The sequence below is a fragment of the Littorina saxatilis genome, unplaced genomic scaffold, assembly GCF_037325665.1.
Source record: "Littorina saxatilis isolate snail1 unplaced genomic scaffold, US_GU_Lsax_2.0 scaffold_2286, whole genome shotgun sequence".
Classification (NCBI taxonomy): domain Eukaryota; kingdom Metazoa; phylum Mollusca; class Gastropoda; order Littorinimorpha; family Littorinidae; genus Littorina; species Littorina saxatilis.
Genome location: NW_027127189.1, coordinates 1 through 13,679, shown reverse-complemented (window position 1 = coordinate 13,679; position 13,679 = coordinate 1). Strand labels below are relative to the sequence as shown.

The 13,679-nt window shown below is 40.7% G+C and overlaps 1 protein-coding gene across 1 annotated transcript; it reads left to right on the top strand.

Annotated features, from left to right (window-relative positions):
• Positions 1-945: 945 nt before the first annotated feature.
• On the top strand, positions 946-12,574 carry LOC138955656 (uncharacterized). Its single transcript, XM_070327219.1, has 5 exons — positions 946-1,388; positions 2,064-2,280; positions 2,704-3,249; positions 5,781-5,953; positions 8,719-12,574. Exons 3-5 carry the CDS (start codon positions 3,150-3,152, stop codon positions 8,980-8,982), a joined length of 537 nt encoding a protein of 178 aa, XP_070183320.1. The 5' UTR covers positions 946-1,388; positions 2,064-2,280; positions 2,704-3,149; the 3' UTR covers positions 8,983-12,574.
• Positions 12,575-13,679: the final 1,105 nt, after the last annotated feature.

The following is a 13,679-nucleotide window of genomic DNA, read 5'->3' as shown; positions in this document are numbered from 1 at the left end:
TACGTGTTGTTGCCGTGTCTGTCTTGTGTATGAAACAGAGCCAGCAGGAACGAGATAGGCATACATAAGAAAGGAGCCGTAGGTGTTATAGTTATTAATCGGAGTTAGGGTAAACGCTAGGTAAGACTGATTGAAGGATTGTTTGGTGCTTTGTTTGATGGGTTTGTTACTTGCTTTTCATGTAATATAGTGTAAAATAAAACCTTGTAACTGTTTCCTATGAGTTATGGTGAACATCACTGTACGTACGAGAAGTGAGCGTGAACATGCGTGTGTCGGTGAACGAACGTAAGTGTGTGAGCTTGCTTTCGTGTCATGTATTGTAACTTCTGCCTCTCCTTGACTGTTGTCCTGTAAACATGTGTTGTTAAAACTGTACTGTACGTGGCAAACTCCAACATCCAAAACACACATCACAATATTTATGTAACGCACAGTCTAGATCACTAAGAAACACACAGGGTTTCCTCTGAATACCGAGGTCGGCTAGTATTGTAGGCACATGTATTGAACACAACGCGAGGCATAGACTACATTACAATAGGGCCAGAGTAAAGGTGAGATAAAGAGTTGCTCTCCTCGGCAATCTTCAGCCTCCCCCTGAGAACAATTAATGAGGATACGGACCCTCTCTAGGGCTCCGGTTACAATAAATATTGACCACCATCAAATCAACTGAGAACATAAAAGGTAAAGGCTAATTTGATTAATTCAGATTGGTGAAAATAACCTATAACTATTCCTCTAGCTTTCAAAAAAAAAATCATTTCATTTTCATTTTCACCAGTTTCCATTTCAGGCTTTGTCCCATCGCTGGGAAGTTCGGGTCGCTCCGTTATTTTTTACATTTAGTCAAGTTTTGATAATTTCTTTGACTTAAAACTTGGTATAAAGTCAGATAATGTTGTGAAGATACTATATATATATATAAAATATTACATGTACATGCTTTAGTTTGAGGTCGCGCAAGGTAGTGCAAGGTCGCGTGTGGTCGCGTGCGGTCGCGTAGTAATTAGTCAGACAGCTTTTGTGACGTCGAAAGCCGGAAAGGCAACACCGCGACCTGTGTGCACACTTCGAACTTTGAAGAGGACAACTTTTATTTGTCAATCACATAAAGTGGAAAATGGGATTTTCAAACACTCTTAAACTTAAAACCGGAGCAGTACCGACCATTCGTCCAGCAAAGTAACCCACCACCAGTAACCAATTACTCAGTACTCCGCCGCTGGACTACAGACGTTCGGATGAACCCAGTCCACATCAAGAAAGAAGAAGAAGAAGAAGAAAGCTCTGCGTCAAAAATGTCGGGGCACCCAAGGAGAAACAAAACTCAAAAGTCACTTTGAAAGTGACTCGAAGACCGTGTGTCGTCGACGAACTGCGAGGTAGGTAGAACTCAAGATGTCGCCTTATAATTTCCTCTGTCCTCTGTCCTCCCTATATTGACTCTACACTGTTTGTTCCAAAAATGCTCTCTCAGACCTACTTTTTTTTTTCGCAACACGAGTAAGTCTACTCTAATTTTTTTCAAACTTTAGATGAATAACTTTCCTCTGGGGAGTGACCTGACACAGTGAGTGAGTGAGTGACAGGAAATACCGTTTTCATCTAGATCAGTAGAAGTGATACATTCATGTATTGTAAGGAACATTTTCTGCAAATCAGTTTATCCATGCACAGGCATCAGATTCAAACAACTTACAAGTCACCATGCCAGTCAGCTGTTCAGTATCACATTGTCCCATCCCCAGATGTTCGGCTTTGGATTGATTTAGATCCCCATATATATGTTTTGTCAATTTGTGCCAGTGCCACTCTTTTTCAGAACATATGTGATATAATATGTTTGTTAGAATTGATCAGTGTAGGCTAGGTGAACTTTGGTTAAAGAAGATAAAAGTAAATCAGGGATTATAAAATGGCAAGCGATTCCCAGAGCGCGGCGATTCACTGAGCGCGGCGCGTTGTGCAGCGCAGCGATTCCCAGAGCGCGGCTACTGCTGTCACATTGTTTTGTAATTATCAATTATCAGCAATCTGCAATGTCATTTGTTCTTCAGATGTTTCTGCCATTGCCGAAACCAAGGATGTCAGCGTCCAATGCAATCTGATCAACGCCCCACCTCAAAACGCAATGCGGTTCTAACCCTAAAGTGTAGGAACAGATGAGAGTGTGGGGAAGGAAGAACGAAAAGGCGAACGACAGCGCGCTGCAGCTGCGGAAGAGGACGAGCCTGCTGACGAGGATGGAGGTGAACCAGAAGATCCGCAGTTCTTGTAAGTTTTCAATAGACATAGATTCTCTACATTTTAAAAAGTAAGACAGAAGTCAAGGGTTACTTTGGGTGACAGTCAGCTATTTTTTAGCTGCTATCATTGTGTCCTTTGTTTTTGTCTTTCTCTCTCTGGTCTCTATCTCACTGGCCATAACCCTTTTTTGTCTATTAAATGGGTGAAAAACACCATAAACATGTCAAACATTTTTGTTGTGACATTATTTAGCTTAATTTCTCATCACAAGTAAGAAGCTGATTTCATCTTAAATTTTTTTTATACTGGATTTCACTGTCATTGCGACATGTATAACATGTAGTAATTATATCCATAGCACTAGCAGTGAATTTGTGCTTGTGTATGGCACATGTAGTTTCCATAGTAACCCTTTATGTGCTAAGAAAGTGTATAACCTGTGTGTTTTAGGAATGCTCCTGAGCCGAGACCCAGCCCCGACCTGGAAGACAAGTACATTGTCTTCCAGGCAAACTTGATGCAGCTGTTAGAGAGTTGTCCTCGATGCTCTCACCCTGCGAAGGCCTTCATATCGAAGACAGTGGGATCTTGCATCCACGTCCGACAAGACTGCTCCAAGTGCTGTTTCTTCAGAGAGTGGACCAGCCAACCGTACATAAAGCAGATGCCCTGCGGGAACCTGCTCCTGTCATCAGCTGTTGTGCTCTCTGGCTGCAGCCCGACAAAAATTCTCCGGCTGTTTTACCTGCACAATGTGCGTTACATTTTGGAGAGCACGTTCTTCTGGCATCAGCGGCACTTCATTTTTCCTATAGTGGAAAGAAAATGGAAACGGGAGCAGTCAGAGCTCATCTCGCAGCTTCAGGACGAGAGAGGAAGTCTAGAGCTGATTGGTGATGGGCGGTCAGATAGCCCAGGACACTGTGCCAAATATGGCACATACACTCTCATCGAACAGGGACTGGGGAAAGTCCTGGATATATACAGATTGTGCAGGTAAGAAAGATATTTAGGCGTTTCAGTGTCTCATACTCATAGACGCATCAAGGTAACTAATTACAATCAAAGTTTTGTAGAGAGGCATTTTTTTTCTTCAAAAATATTAACAGTAATGCATACCCAGTTCAAATCTTTTTTTTTAATCTGAATTTGACTCCTAGTTATCAACCAACCCCCACCCCACCCCAATCTCCCCCCTGACTCACCCGAGTAATTGGTGAGTGGGATTCCTTTGTGTCCGTCTTTTAGACCGAGTTGGATTTTCAGCGACTGCTTTTGACAATTGACATTTGAACTTGTCATGTACATGCCCGTTGAAACTATGTGCACGCTTAACTGGAAGTAGAACAACTCTAGATATAAACTGTGACGAATGCGATATTAAATAAAAGAGGGCAGGGAATCACAATTCCTGATAACACGACGGTGCACAACCGATGTGCAGTGAAACCCGTTCATATTTGTTTGCAAACTGTCATAAACTTTGGCAATAACATTATTAAACGAATAAAATGAGTGCCGGCTGCCGTAGCCGAAACAGTCGGCGGTCGTAACAGAAAAGTGGGGCGGCCGTATCAATGCATCGCTGGCAGTCGTAACTGCTAGCACGGCGACGCGTACCAAAAAAATACACATGCTCTTTTCCTCAGCCGATGACACAAACACACTTGCATATATATATATACAAGGTTGTCGTCACCAAGACTGAGACTGGTCTCAAAAACCGGGAAATCTTTAGATGATGCAGTTGTTTTTTATTTCAAACCCTCGAAGTATTCTCCCTTAGCGGCTACACACAGTTTAAGTCGTTGGACCCAGTCAAGAAATGACCGTTTGAAGTCGTTTTTTGGCACCTGGTTCAGACACTGGAAAACAGCCGATCCGAGGGCTGATCGACTGTCAAATCGACGCCCAGCCAATTGTCTTTTCAGATGAGGAAACAAAAAAAAGTCACAGGGTGCAAGATCAGGAGAGTAGGGAGGATGTGGCAAAGTTTCAAAGTTTTCTTCCTCTAGGTACTCTTTCACCACCTTGGATTTGTGAGCAGGTGCGTTATGATGAAGTAATTTGATCCCTTTCAATCCTGTAGTTGGTCTGGCTCTCTTGTAGTAACGAACGATGCCAGCAAGAACTTTTTCCTTGTAGTACACCCCAGTGATGCTTCTGCCTTTTTCGCGTGGTTTTTGAAAAATGACGCCCTTTGTGTTATAAAATATTGTGTATAAAACCTTCTTGCCGGAGCGACTTTTTCACACGATCCGAGGGGCATTGGCACCTTTTTTTTATCCATGCTTTGTTTTGAGCTTTTCTTTTTGGCTCAAAGAAGTACACCCAAGTTTCGTCTCCAGTCACGATCTCATCCAAGCGTTTTTGATCACATCCGTCGTATATCTTGAGTAGCCGTTGGGCAAACGTAACCCTACACCTCTTGTTCTCTTCAGTGAGGAAATGTGGTACCCATCGCGCGCACACCTTTGTGTATCCAAGTTTGTGTTTTAAAATTCTCAAGACAGACGACGACGAAATGTCCAGTGTTTCGGCGATAAAATGACTGCTCACTCGGGGATCTTCATCAACTAACCGTTGCACATGGGACACCATTTTATTGTCGGTTACAGGTGGTTTCTTCACTTTTCCCCTTGCATCTTCCACAGACGTTTTCCCTGTTGAGAAATGCTTTGCCCACCGAAAAACTGTCGCGCGAGATGGTGCTGTGCCTGGGCTTACAGTTCTCAGCTCTTCAAGTATGTCACCGGCCGTTTTACCAAGTGCCGTTCTTATTTTGATGTAGGATCGAAAATCCTTCTCTGAAAATGTGCTTTTTGCCGCCATTTTTTAGGCCAGTGTCTCTCGCTTACATGACTAAATACACTGTATCTTTACGAAAACACAACGGATCACAAAGAAATTATGGACAATAATACGTCATGTACCAATCTTGATAATGACGTCATTTGTTATAAATGTCGTCATTTGATTCTGTGCAAAAAAGACCAGTCTCAGTCTTAGTGACGACAACCTTGTATATTGGGACACTGCTATTGATGCATTTCGGTTATGATACATCACATTACCTGATCAAATGACCGTTGTTGCTTCAAGCCTCTTGTAATCTCCACCATTTAAAAAGAAATCCCCAAATCGAACAATTTCAGCAAATACGACGCTGTCACAAATCTAAAACAGAAGCCTCAAAAATTAAATCGATAACATGTTAATCCTCATGCAATCATAAATCCGCTGAGAACAAATAAACTTTGCTGGCTTCGATAATTACGCCGCAATAATTATTAGTTTGGAAGTTACACACCTTTCGGGCTCGAAACCTTGCTGACTATGGGACTGCAGAATGCTATCGTAACAAACGGCGATTTTTTCTGTCGTAACACTTTCCCCGGCGTGTGGGGGACTGGGAGACCTGTAACTTTAATTGTAAATAGTACAGACATGGGTAAACTGTCAGATGATTTTGAATAAAATTAACACTGTGATCAGCATATTTTAATGCAATTTTCTGTTCTTTACAGGAGATGTCATCCAGTGGCCACCAAAATGTGACCTGGCTCGATTAGCTGGGAAATGGGCAGCCAGAGCTGGTTTCCCGGGCGTAGTTGGAGCGATTGATGGGACCTACATAAAGATACCAGGAACCAGGGATGCGTACATCTGCCGTAAAGGTTTCCCAGCGATGCATCTCCAGGTAACAGATTTGATCACTTTCTGTTTCAGATACGTGGATTGTTAACCTTGGCAGAACTGACCATTATGGTGCCTGTGTATTTATTCCCTATTGAAATACTGGAGTAACACTAGCAGTGTCATTTCATAATTGGAATCTACTGTCATTTTAAGTCACTATTTGAATCTTTGAATTTAAAGACAAGTATTTAACGGCACAGTGCGCCTCCCGTAAACCATCACAGATACTGTCAGGCTTTTACACACAGTATAAACAACCTTCATTATGAACGCTCACCAAAGGGAACATCCTAGGTGCCTTACGTAAAGAGGCTGAACGAGTAATTTTCAAAGATTTAATGTTGCGGATTGTCTTCAAGACAATCGGACCGAGGTGCGTTTTGGCGCTAGACCTAACTTTTAAAATCAAAATAATAAATTGACAGCGTGTTACACAAACATTCTTAAATCATAAAATAAATATTTTTTTCATCAAGACAAGATCATTAAAACTCGAAGTATTTGAAGTTAAAATAAGGAACGCCCAGAAGCAGGTTCACGTAAGGTTCGCCAGTTCCTGTGAATAGTCAAAAGTCATCGCGAGGGTTCTTGTGAACCACAGCCGTTTGTTTAGTGCATAGTCAGAGGTACATAATAACGTGCTATTGCAGACAAGCTCACAGCGAGTCGCATTCAAATTCCTGACGACTGCTTTGTCAAAAAGGGAAACTGGAATAACAGAGTTCACGATGTCGATGGCTCCGGGGTAAGATAAACCATGCAAAACAATTTTTGTGTGAAAATTGCTCGCTCTTTACGGTAAGCACCTAGGATGTTCTAAAGCGGTGAGTGTTTCAATGAAAGGGTGTTTGTACTGTGTGTAAAAGCCTGACAGTGTCTGTGATGGTTTACGTGAGAAATATTAAATGTTTAAACCGATATTGGGAGTTCAGACAAGTTTGAATTATGATGGTGTGTGGATTAATTCCAAGAAAACCATCATGAAAATGTACCTACGCCTCGTTTCTCTGACTTTTCTTTTTCTGTTGTTAGATCTATACATGTCATATACCGCTACCCCCCGCGGGTTAGGGGGAAGAATTTACCCGATGCTCCCCAGCATGTCGTAAGAGGCGACTAACGGATTCTGTTTCTCCTTTTACCCTTGTTAAGTGTTTCTTGTATAGAATATAGTCAATTTTTGTAAAGATTTTAGTCAAGCAGTATGTAAGAAATGTTAAATCCTTTGTACTGGAAACTTGCATTCTCCCAGTAAGGTATATTGTACTACGTTGCAACTATGCAAGCCCCTGGAGCAAATTTTTGATTAGTGCTTTTGTGAACAAGAAACTATTGACAGGTGGCTCTATCCCATCTTCCTCCCCCCCCCCCCCCTTTTCCCCGTCGCGATATAACCTTGAATGGTTGAAAACGACGTTAAACACCAAATAAAGAAAGAAAAAAAGAACATATACCGCTTTTAGTGAAAGTTGAGGCAGCACTTTCTGATCAAATTTATTAAAAATTTGTTCAAGCATTTCTTGACTAAGCATGGATAATCACACCGGGGACTGTGTTCCGCCTTATTTCAGCCGGGCTTGTTGTTACTCCGTTTTGAGCTGGGCTTGGTGTCACGCAAATGTAAGTGTCTGCACTAAAGTACAAACTATGTCTTCTAAAAAAACCTCATTTCCAGGAACGGATGTTTTTAGCACTAACCTAAGTAATTTGTCTCTCTATTGGTGTTATTTTTATCTGACAAGGTTTATTATGTGACCCCCATCGGCTTGAAATACGTGCAGGTTGTCGCTTTTCGGGCAAAAAAGCTGATCAAACTCAAGAAATGATAAGCAACGGTATCATGTTATGGTTTTTCTGTATCATAAGTTTGTTCTATAGTTTCTTGCTGTTATGCTGATGCATTTTCCCGAACCTGCTTTAAGGCGTTGAGGCACGAAAAGTAAAACCAAAACCCATGTCAGGCGAGTTTTGTTCCGTGCTGGACACCCAGAACAAAAGCAAGCCCAGTGGCAGTGCGGAACGCAGACAAAAATGCAGGAGGCCCAGCGCGGAACAAAACGTACACCACTTGCTTGTTTTGATTGCTTCTTATGACATAGTGAGGACGCATTGAAGCACGCAATTGATACAGATGATTATAGCTTTACCCAAAATAGTAAAAATACAGGAATATTTGTTGTTCAAATCCATCTTTGAGAGAAATTTACGTTGAACCTTCATTTTTCACTAAAAAAACCTGCATGTATGCCTTCCATTCGGCTATTGTCAATTAACCAGGTAAGCAAAAGACGTTTTTAGCTGTCTACAAAGAAAACAATTATTCCCCTTTCTACTGACATTCATCAATTTTAGCTTAAATCAGTGTGAAAGTCATAGTTTGTGTTTTTATGAAGACACTTTCGTTTGCGTGACACTGAGCCCGGCTGAAAACGGAGTAACAACGAGCCCGGCTGAAATAAGGCGGAACACAGTTCTCGGTGTGATAATGGGGATGTTTACCCTTCAAAAACATGATTTTTTTATTGTTCTTTATCATTTCATATATGCATGTCATGGTTACGCTGAAAATGCACTCAATGATAAATGAATTATATGGGACAGTAGGCACCTCATTCACATGTTCTGCAGAGAGGAGCTGTGCTCAGCTCAGTCTTATGGTTTAGGCTAGCGAAGCATTAGGATATATACATGTAGCCTCTGTTGTGGTTGGTTTTTAGTTTCAGGCTGATAGATTATTTTTATATTGATTTACGCGACTTGTTTCAGGTTGTATGCGACAAAGACCTCCTCTTTCTGGATGTGTTTACGGGTTACACTGGGTCCGTGCATGACAGCCGAGTTTTCCCCAACTCAGATCTCCATGGAGTGTTGGAGTCTGACGCAAGTAAGCTGCCTCCAGAGTACCATATGATCGGGGACTCGGCCTACCCTCAGTCTCCGCAAGTACCTGCTGGTTCCATTCCGCGACAACGGCCATCTGACCCCTGTGGAAACTGCCTACAACAGAGCCCAGGCAAGGACAAGAGTTGACGTGGAGCGGGCTATTGGTTTGTTGAAAGGAAAATTCCGCAGACTGAAGGATCTCGAGATGACGAACATCCGTGAAGTTCCAATGTTAATTTTTTCAGCATGTGTCCTACATAACTTTATCATTATAGAAAATGGCTTGGACGAGGACGACATTGACTTGTCGGAGAGTGAAGATGAAGACGAGGACGGAGGTCAATGTGGTGGTGATCACTGCATGTCTGCAACACAAAAAAGACTGGAAATTGCAAATGTTTTTTCTTGAGAACTGTTCTATGTGTTTCAAGGACGTGTCGTATACCGTATATCATTCTACGAGGCTGAATTGATTGTAGATAACAAGTACTGCCAGTGTGTATTGAGTTGCATGTTTTTATGTGTTTCGTAATTTTCCATTTAAATTTTAATGTGTAGAATTAACTGGGTAAAGGTTGGGTTCCTGGTGAGATCTTAATCTGACTCACAAGAAACATACTGCCAAATGTTCAAATATGAAACTAAGTTATTATTTCTTTTTTCAGTTCAATGACATTTTCGTTATAAGATGACCAGACGTACCAAATAACCAAAGATGCTAATTAAAAAATATGAGTTTACAAAAAGGGGGAGACAACCTAAGGGAGAAATGCGAGGCACTCTAACAGCTGAGCACAAAACCAAAACTAGAAGATAATATTTGTAAAATAACTGTGACTCTAAAACGATAGTACAATAATAAGCAACAAAGTTTAGAACATAATAACTGAAAAAACCCACAACACAACGTAGTAAATAAAACTACAGTGATTGAGAGTTAGTATCGCAAAACAATAAAATTATGGTTATCTTACACACAAACTTAAGTAATTGACGATGTTGAGAAGAAATTGATAGAAATTCCTCTGAATCAAACGCCATTAATTCCAAATGTTCTAGTTTAAAATTGGTTATAAAGCACTGATTGGTTAATTTAGATCAATGTCAATGATGACCAGCAAAGTCACTATCTTCCTAGTTCAATATGATAAGCATCACTGTCTGAAGCATACTGAATTTTGACCAGGATTGTGCCACTCATAAAATACACAAGCATATGTTTGCCACTCAATGATTATACAGTGAGACTTGTCTCCACATATTGTTGTTAATCAATGAGCTATGTGTAGCTCCAACATAAACAACCAGAAGATTTACCTTCATTGTAAATGTTGTTCGTCCTTTGTTTTGGAAGATGACCGCAGACTCATGGTATGCTTGGATGTCTAGTCTGTCCATAAATAACTGATAAGCTTGTCCGGGCCAGGATTCCCGTTCCGCATGCGATTCTGCTACGCCATTATTGGAACTGAATATCAAGGTTTTTCAGAGAGGTTTTTAGTGTGTCCTTACAGATATATCTTTGCTTCGTCAAAAGAAACAACCTGCAGCGTACGGCAGCTGAAAATTAAAGGTACATATAGTTCAAACAATCATTCAACTGTATTTATTTGACCTTACACAGACTGTAGGAAGAGGCGAACCGTCTTGAACAAAAAAATTGTCCGCAGGAAGCGACTCCAAGAACACAGACGACTCGAAACTGAGTGACATACCTTGTAGTCTTTCTATGAAAGTAGTGGTCCAGTGAACGATACCTTCTGCCTGTGGTTTGACTTAGAGTTAGACTCTTTGAGGATGTTGATAATGACGCACGACACTGACAGACTACAGAGAGTGAGTGGGGGGGGGGGGGGGGTGGACATTTTTGGGATTAAACACTGCCATGGAGTTTATTTTATAGGAATGTTTTTAAACCTAATCTCATTGTGTTCGTTTTGAATCAAAAGTCTCACTCCAAATTCCGACGGGCGCAGTGGCGTTGTGGTAAGACGTCGCCCTCCTAATCGGGAGGTCGTGAGTTCGAATCCCGGTCGCCGCTGCCGCCTGGTGGGTTAAGAGTGGAGATTTTTCCGATCTCCCAGGTCAACTTATGTGCAGACCTGCTAGTGACTTAACTCCCTTCGTGTGTACACGCAAGCACAAGATCAAGTGCGCACGGAAAAGAACCTGTAATCCATGTCAGAGTTCGGTGGGTTACAGAAACACGAAAATACCCAGCATGCCTCCCCCGAAATCGGCGTATGCTGCCTGAATGGCGGGGTAAAAACGATCATACACGCAAAAATCCACTTGTGCTAAAAACATGAGTTAACGTGGGAGCCTAAGCCCATGAACGAAGAAGAAGAAGAAGAACTCCAAATTCCGACAATAAGTCAATATGTCCGCCGGGTATCGATATGGTTGCTACAAGGTTGCTTCGGTTACAATACGCTGAATAATGTCGAGGAATTTGTGGCAAGTGGATTCAAGCTTACCAAGATACTATTTTCAACTTCCCATTCTGGAATAGTTGTTGGCATTTGTAATCATTGTCTCGTGTATGAAATCACGTCTATTTACAGTGGAACCCCTTTTAGACCCCCCTCCCCCTCCAGCCCCCTTCCTATTACAGACACCCCCCCCCTCCCCCCTTTCCTAATCCCATTTCAGCCCTTGCTTTGTTCAGATTTCCTTGTCGACAATGTCTGAACATGTATATGCCCTGATAAATTCTATGATCTTATTTTCCAAAATAAAGTCTAAAGAGGGTGTTCCACTGTAGCAGACACAGGCAATGTGTTGTCATATGAAAGGCAATTGTTGTTTTCAAAACAAAAGTACAGGTTACTCACATTTTTGGTGTCTGGTAAACACAAAACCATCACATCATACTCATAGTGGCAGAGTGGTGATCTACATGTATATATATATGTCTGATATTTGAAGGAAAATGGATGACAAAATAAACAACCTCTCTCACCACAACATCAAATTTATTTTCTTTCGCAGTTCTAAGAAAGTATTTTTGTGAATTAAGGTCCCAAGCACATAAATGCAGAACCTCAGGTTGGCCTATAATTATGTGTCAGGAAACAAAAAAATGACAAAAAAATTAGTTGGAATTCAAAAGTCTAGCTTTTTTAAAATTTTTATTTATATATTTTTTTGGAGGCCTTACAATATTTATTTGATGTAACACGCACTGAACATAATTATAACAGGAACAAAATCATTAGATTTAACCATATTTTTCATTTGCAACGAGTGTCATAATGTTTACCTTTCTTCGTACCATAATTCAAAATGGGGCTAGGGTTACGTTTTGTAAACTTGTGCACAAATTTAACGATCGATTTTGAATTTTTTTTATATCCTTTTTTTTATTTTTTTTTTTTTATTTATTTTTTTTAATTCTTTTTTGATATCCTTTATTTTTTTATATATATTTTTTTTTCTACAATTTTTTTTTTTTTTTTTTTTTGTGCAGTGTGTACAATTACAATGATTTTTTTAAAAATGTTATTTTAAATTTTTTTTTTTTTTTTTTTTTTTTTTTCCAGTGTGACAATGATTTAAAAATTTTTTTTTTTGTTTTAAACTGCGAAAAAAAAAAGTGTGTGTGAACAGGGATTGTTACTGGTGTTATATCCGGACATACACAAAACACAAAAAGTAACTAAAAGTGTGTTTTTTCTCGACATTTTGCTAAATTGTAAAAATAAAGTCAAATTAAATTATTTATATGTATTTAACCTTATTTCAAGCCTCCATAGTTATTTTTGAGTGATTTTGAAGACTTGTTTTATTTCGACGTCGAGGTAAAATTTCATGTCGGAGTAAAGCTCAAAATTTCACGCGGGAGTCGAGGTATCCCACCATAAACACATACACACACCCACGCACAAAAACACACACACCCCAACACTCGCGCGCGCGCAAACACACATAAATACATGTGTGTATTTGCGTGTGTGTGTGTGTGTGTGTTTTATGTGTGTGGTGTGTGTGTGTGTGTATAAGGTTATGCATGTGTGTGTGTGTGTGAGAGTGTTTGTGCGCGCGCGTGTGTGGGTGTGTGTGTGTGCGTCTGGATGTGTCAGTGTGTGTGTATGTGTCTGGGTGTATGTAAGTGCATGTTTGTGTGTGTGTGCACGCGCGCGTGTGTGTTTGTCCGTGTGTGCGTTAGTATGTATGTGTGTGTGTGTGTGTGTGTTGAGGGTGGTGTGTGTGTGTGTTTGTGGTTGGGCATGTGTGTGTGTCTGTGTGTATTTGTATGCGCGCGCAGGCGCGTGTGATTGTGCGAGTATGTATGTGTGTGTGTGTGCGTGTGTGTAGTAAGTGTGTGTGTTCGTGTGCGTGTATGTGTGTACGTTCCTATCCATCAAACCCGGTTCACGGCTAGTTAACACTCAGTAAAAACTGGGTTCATTTGAAAACTCGGTTCCTCAATCAGGGACCCACTTTTTTTAAGCATGACAAAGAGTGAAAATAAAAAAATAAAAAAAAATAAAAACGTCTTTTTTGACGGAAAGAATGTCATAACAATGTTCAAAATGACATTCTTTCCGTAAAAAAAAAAAAAATTGTCTTTTTTGACGGAAAGAATGTCATAACAATGTTCAAAATGAGATTCTTTCCGTCCTCTATAGGCGACGAAATAGGTCAAATTTTGTGCCTTTTTTAGTGTAAAATTCGTCGATCCCGGAGCGAGTACTGCACTCAGTGCCGTTGTAGTGCAAGTGCACTACAAAGGCACTGCGCCCAGTGCCGTTGTAGTGCAAGTGCACTACAAACGCACTATCCGTCGTGTGATGTGTGGAACCCAGTTTGTCGGAAAGGAACGTATGTATTTGCATTCGCGC

Coding starts and splice junctions, on each gene's coding strand:
- LOC138955656 (XM_070327219.1), top strand. CDS start 3,150: ATGGGCGGTCAGATAGCCCAGGACACTGTGCCAAATATGGCACATACA. Junction 3,250..5,780: donor GATATATACAGATTGTGCAG/GTAAGAAAGATA, acceptor TGTTCTTTACAG/GAGATGTCATCCAGTGGCCA. Junction 5,954..8,718: donor TCCCAGCGATGCATCTCCAG/GTAACAGATTTG, acceptor GACTTGTTTCAG/GTTGTATGCGACAAAGACCT.